The 6,098-nt window shown below is 65.4% G+C and overlaps 1 protein-coding gene across 2 annotated transcripts in view; it reads left to right on the top strand.

The window, feature by feature from the left end:
* Positions 1 to 2,375: 2,375 nt before the first annotated feature.
* Positions 2,376 to 6,098, top strand: part of DOCK1 (dedicator of cytokinesis 1) — a 345,405-nt gene continuing 341,682 nt past the window's right edge. For both annotated transcript variants that reach the window (XM_037496903.2, XM_037496902.2), the window contains exon 1: positions 2,376 to 2,476. In XM_037496903.2, the coding sequence (XP_037352800.1) occupies positions 2,431 to 2,476 (46 nt within the window). In that variant the 5' untranslated portion in view covers positions 2,376 to 2,430. The remainder of the gene's footprint in view (positions 2,477 to 6,098) is intronic.

The raw sequence follows: 6,098 nt of genomic DNA, 5'->3' as shown, positions 1-6,098 counted from the left end.
GGAGTTTTAAGTTTCTGATTTAGAAGTTTACTGATAGGGTGGTGTTACAAAGACAGACGCTTCTGCACCCCATTTATTCATGTATTCAGTGGGTCGACTTCGCCAGCATGAAGGTGGCTATTCTGGAAACTGTGACCTGGAGGTTGTCAGAGGACCTGCAGGCAGTGCCGGGTGGGGAAGCCAGCCCTTGTAGGACGCCCAGTTCAGACGCAGGAAGGCACGCAGAGCCCGAAGGCTCAGGAACAGCAGGATGGCCAGAAAGGGAAGAGGAAGGCCTCACAGCTCCGACCAGGGCGCCCAGGCCTGTGGGACTCCCGGGTCTCCCCCTCGTCATCTCCCCCAACGTGTAGCCACACAAGCAGAATTGAAATCGGTCACGTAAGCGGTGAGCATCCCCAAAGCTTGTTTTCCAGGCTTTCACTGTAGAATTCTACCTTCACTCTGACGAGCCGACCCACTGAATATGTAAGTAGATGGGATGCAGGACCGCGAAGGCCCTTCCGCCGCAGGCTCATTGGGACCACTTCTGTAGTTCCTGCTGGGCTTTCAGGTCCTCAAGGGACGTGTGTTTCTTCCCACCCCAGGGCCTTGGCACGTGCTGCCCCGCAGCCATTCCATAGCTAGTTTCTGCTCATCCTCAACCCCAGGCCCACAGTGTTTGCTCAGGGAAGGCCTCCCTGCCTGGGGGGTCAGGCCACCTGTCACTTGCCACAGAAGTGGCCATCAGTTGCTTCTCCTGCCCTGGGGCAGAGTCACCAGGTCATGGGGCAGGTCCTGGCCCAAGACACTGGGCTTCTAATTGTCCCAGAGGCTTTAAGTGCCTGCCCGAGGCCGTGTGTGACACGGGCCCAGCCGTCCAGTGTGGGAATCACATTCCTTGTCAGTGAAACTGTAACTTTCCACAACTCTGTGTTTGCTGCCTGCCCGCTCTGCATCCTTGGTGGGGTGGACAGCTGGGTCCCTCCCCCGCCCAAGCTGGAAGCACCGAGGGCAGCCCAGAGAGTTCATTTCATCTGCATTTGGGTGGGCTGCTGGGATGTCAGGGCAGCCCCAAAGGCAGGACAGCAGAACATCCACTGGGTCCTTCCAGGCCTGCTGTCCACTCCCCTGCCAGCTCCCCCATCCGCGCTGCCCCCACTCCTTGGAGTCACCAGAAGGCTCCCATGGGCGCTGCCCCCACTCCTTGGAGCTCAAAGGCTCCCAGACTTGCTGCCACTGCCACTGGATCCTGGGGGCACGAGTGGAGGACCCCACTCACAGCCCACTCACAGCCCACTGCCCGGCCTTCATTCTGATGGTGTCCCGTCCCCCTTTCTCTTGCTTTTCACCTTTCTATGCTCTTCGGAAAGAAGCAGAATTAAAGAGATGTGTGTCTTGTCTTTCAGTTTTTCCTTGAAAAACCAGATGCCCTGACTTGCTGGCTTGGGAAACACACGCGCAAGAACTCACCTCTGGGGTGAAGCCCCAGTTCCAGGTCAGGTGCCCACTGGCCTGGCTGGGATTTCCTTTCAGCGTTCTCCCCCCTTCCTGCGCCCCCAGACCTGAGGCCCACCGGGCTGGCCCCAGAGGCTGGGGTCTGCCCTTAGCAGCGGCTGGCCTACCTCTCCCTCCCAGCCTCTCTGGATTCCCGCGTTCATTCCACAGCCAAGGAGGGCTGGCGGCCCAGAAAAGCACCCCCGCCCCCCAGCTCTGCACCCCGCCCTGCCCTGTCCCTGGATATGCTGGTCCACCCCCGCCCTGAGTCAACCTGTCTATCCCTGGGGTCCGTCCTGTTGCCCGCCCTGTGGCCGGAGTCGTGCGCTCTGGCGCACCCAGACTCGGGGAGCTGCCCAGGTGACGTGTGTCCACGGGATGAACGAACCTCGCGCCGGGGCTTCCTCAGGGAACCTGGGGTTTGCCGGCTCCAGAACTCTGCCCCAGGGGAAACCCGAGTTGGGGCATACGGTGCCCGGGGCGCGGCTCACCCTACCTGTGCACCCGCGGGCTGCGCAAAAGGCTTAGCCTCCCGCGGTACCCCACGTCTGCAGGTCCCCTCCCTTCCAGGGCGCCCCCTCGCCTCCTCTGTGATCCGCCCCGGGCGGCCGCGGACTCGAGGAAACTCCGCGGCGAGTTGACGGGGCGCCCGGGGCGCTGCGCCCGCGTGTCCGTGGGGCCCGGGGGGCGCGGGGGGGCCGCAGGGGGCGCGGGGCGCGCGGGGGGCGCGGGGCCCAGGGGCGCGGGGGCCGCGGGGGCCGCGGGGGGCGCTGGGGCGCGGGGCGCGGCCGGCCCGGCCCGCCTCCCGCCTCCCGCCGCCGGCCTGTCCCACCCGCCGGCCCCGCCCGCCCCGTCCCACATGACGCCGCCTCCGCCGCAAACTTTTCCTCCCTGCGCGCCGGGAGCGAAGATGGCGGCCTAGCGCGGAGCCCGGCCCGGCGCCCTCGCGGCGGCACCATGACGCGCTGGGTGCCCACCAAGCGCGAGGAGAAATACGGCGTGGGTGAGCGCGCGCCGCGCCCCAACTTCCCGGGCGCGGGGGGCCGGGCGCCGCGTCCCCCCGGCGGGGCCCGATCGCGCCCCCCGAGGGCCGGTGCCCGCCGGGCCGGGGCGCAGCGGGCGGCGCCGGGGCGCGGGCGTCGGGCCGGGGCGCGCGGCGTCGGGCGGGGGTGTGGCTCCCCCGGGGTCCCGCCGCGGGCGGGCGGGCGGGCGGGTCGGTTCCGCGGCCGCGGCGGGCGGGCCGGGCCGGGCCGGGCAGCCGGTCATTGTCTGGCGCGCGCCCGCCGGTCGGGGAAAGTTGCGCGGCCGGGGGGGCGGCTCCCGGGGGCGGGGGGCCGAGCCCGGGACCCCGCTCCAGCCCGCGGCGGGGCGCGGCGGCCCCGGGTCCTCCCCGCGGGGAGGCTGCGCCCGGAGAGGCTCCGGCCCGGGGCGCCGGCCCGCGAGGGCGGGACCGTCGGCGCTTTGTCGCTTCCTGCGCGGAGCCGGGATCGGGTTGCAAGTTTACATTTCGGCCCAGGACACATTCCAGAGAGCCCCGCGCGCCGCGAAGGCCAAACAAACAGACCCTCGGCCCCGCCGGGCTCGCTGTGCGCCCCCCGGGTCGCAGCCCGACCCGCCCGGGCCTGCGCCCCTGCCCGGTGACTTGGCCTCCCCAGCCCGGTGGCTGCTCCCGGATCCCCCATCCCCCCGCGGTTTCCAGCCTCCGCAGCCCGGGGGTCCCGGCCCCCGCCGCGGGAGTCAGGCCTCTGTGAACCGGCCTCCTGGCTGGCCGGGTCCTGCCCCCGTGGCCGCCCCCCTGCCCCCCGCCTGCTCCAGGGGCGCCCTCCTGCCGCCTCTAGCCCTGTCCTGGCCTCTGCTTTGGGAAGCCTGGGTGACTCTGGCCCCCAGGGCACCCTCCTTCTGTGTCTGCGGTTGCTTTTCTCTGCTGGGTGTCCCTTGGGTGCCAGCGGCCTACAGTGGCGATGGGAACACCCTGGACAGTCCTAGCCCCGCCGTGGGCCCACCTGGAGCTGGGGTTCCTCAAGCTTCAGGATATGCCTAGAGGCCCCCCAAAGCTACCCACCTCCCTTTAGGGAGGCGGAAACTGAGGCTCAGGTGCAGTCACTAGGGTGGGGCGTGCCCGCCGCTTGCTTCCCGCTTGCAAGCTGCCTGCAGGGCGCACAGGAGTCTGGGCGGACCAGCCCGGGCCTGACCTGATGCCTCCATCCCCATCCCTCTGACTGGGCCAGGGAGTTTGGGGTGGGGACTCGTGTGAAGATGCTGGAGGTGGGGTGACAGCGGGGGTCCAGGCTTGGGGACCTTCGTGCATGGGAGGACACAGCTAGGGAGAGACAGAGGAACAGCAGGGAGAGGTGGAGGAGGAGCTGGAGAGGTGGGAGCATGGGGGCAGGTGGCAGCCGGCCCTTTGGGGGGCAGCCAGCAGGTCCAGCTCTGGTCGGGACCCACCCCTCAGCCCCGGGTGGTGGGGTGACACCTGTCCCGTTTTCCAGAGGCCAAGAAGGGAGATTGTTCACCCACACGCCACTAGAAAATGCTTCGTCCTGGATTGAACCTGGACTGGCTGTGGAGTTCACAGCCCACTGTGCCCCAGGAGATGGGGAGGGACTCGTGGGGACCCCATTTAAAGACACCTTGGTGCTCGGGTGAGCTGGGTGGTGTCCACAGTGAGTGCGCGGCGGCTGAGACCCCTGAGTGTGACTTGCCTTGGCCAGAAGGTGTGTCCCCGGATGGAGACAGCAGGGTCTCCCCCCAGCTGAGCAGGCGCCAGGGAGTGCAAGGGCATAACTGGGTCCTTTTCCCATTTAAGTCATAAGCTTCTGGAAGCTTCTCTGGCACTCACGGAGGTGACTCCAACATCATACCTTTGGCTAATCCTTCGGTTTTCAGAGAACTTGAGTGTTGGGAAGTTTCCAAAGAGAAGTACCTGGAAGGCTTTGCCAGGCAGTAGGAGGCAGGAGGTACCTGTAAGTCCTGGGGAACGTGGCTCTTCTGCTGGAAGTGCAGGTGGAGGCGAGGCGGCTCACCTGGGTGGGTGACAACTTGCTCAGCATCAAGGAACCCTAAATATCTAGAGCCCTATGTGCCTGAGGGCTGGGGGTGGGGGAGCAGGCTGGCCTATAGATGTGGTGCAGAAGGGGAGCTGAGGATGTGCGCCTAGAGTCACCCCAGGACCCCACTTGGCTTGGAGTTTGCACGGGGGAATTTCGCTGGTTCGCGTGGCGGGTGTGATGGCCTGGATGGGCCTGGAGGTTCCGTCCTATTGGTGGTTGGGCTGTTTCTGCCTGAGGCGAAACTGACCACCCCCCCCTTTCCAACCACAGTATTTTCCTTTTGGGGGGGCTGCCTAACAACAGGGATGTGTTCCCCTAGAGGTGGGGCTTTGGATCTGTGGGTGGGCCTGGCTTCTCCCGTGAATGAATCACGAGGGGAAAGTAAATGGTAAAACTCCATCTCATTTGGGAACATGAATCACTGCTCATTGTTTGGAGGGACTCGGGAGTCTGTTAGAAGCATTGTTTGTAAATGAGACACCCCACTTATTTATTTATTTTGCAGAATTGGGGAGAGGAGTAAACAGCTGATGTGGTGCTTGCTCAGCAGAGGCAGGAAGTCCCAGTTCCTGGGATTCATTCTAGGGGGGGGAGTCTGTGAAATTCACCAGGCTGTTGTTTCCCACCCGCAGCCTGGCTTATTAACACAGGCAGGAACCTAGACCTCGCTGTCACCCCAAGGGGTTGACACACTCCCTCCTAACATCAATAAAATTGTGTTCCTGTAGCTCCTGGTTCCTAAGAGTAGGGGGAAGATGTGAGGATGGCGTGCTCACGTCTTGGGGGGGTGTGGACGGCGGAGTAATGTCCCCTCCCGGCCCCGGCGCTCCTGTCTCGGCCCCGATGCCCAGAGCCCGTGACAGGTGACGTGGTGGAAGGGACTGTGCAGGTGTGATGATGGTTATGGAGCTTCCGTTGCAGGGAGAGCAGACCCCGGACCATCAACCTGGGCCCCGAAGCAAAGAACCTTCTCTGCTTGTTCCTGGGACTTCAGAGGAGCTGGGGACTCGGAGATTCTGAGCCTGGGGGCGCGGGCGGGGGTGCTCCAGGCACAGTTGCTGATGCGTCGGGGACCCACTTGCAAGGACCAGAGAGACACCCGGGGAGCTAAGGGCATCTCCCGGAGAGCCATCGAGTCCACGGGACCTCGGTCCTGCCATCCCAGCTGCCCCCTGCAGACACCGGGGTGGGCCCGCGAGCGTCGTCGCGGCCCCCAGCACCTTGGCCTTGAAATCCAGTGCCTCGGACCTGGGAGGTGTGGGATGCAAACATGAGTGGTTTTAAGCTGCTGAGGTGGGTGATTTGTTCTGATCTGAGGGGACTAGCCCAGGGCGGGGGGAGCAGTTTGGGGCCCCGTCTCTTTCTAGCCTTTAGCTTCGCTGTGAGCAGATTCGCCCCCGTGCGCCCCGGGGGTGGGCTTCCCTCTGGGCCCCGCGTGTGGACACCAGCTCCTTGTCCTGACTGGCCCCCCTGCTGCAAGTTACCCCGACTTCCCAGCCCTCAGGCTCGGCACCGGGAAAGCGACGCCACTGCAGGGACCGTGGGGACGCGTGGGGCAGTGACGTCACACCGCGC

The sequence above is a fragment of the Talpa occidentalis genome, unplaced genomic scaffold (assembly GCF_014898055.3).
Source record: "Talpa occidentalis isolate TD23 unplaced genomic scaffold, MPIMG_talOcc4v2.1 talOcc4.8, whole genome shotgun sequence".
In the NCBI taxonomy this organism is placed as follows: Eukaryota; Metazoa; Chordata; class Mammalia; order Eulipotyphla; family Talpidae; genus Talpa; species Talpa occidentalis.
This window is presented reverse-complemented; position numbering and strand designations above follow the sequence as displayed.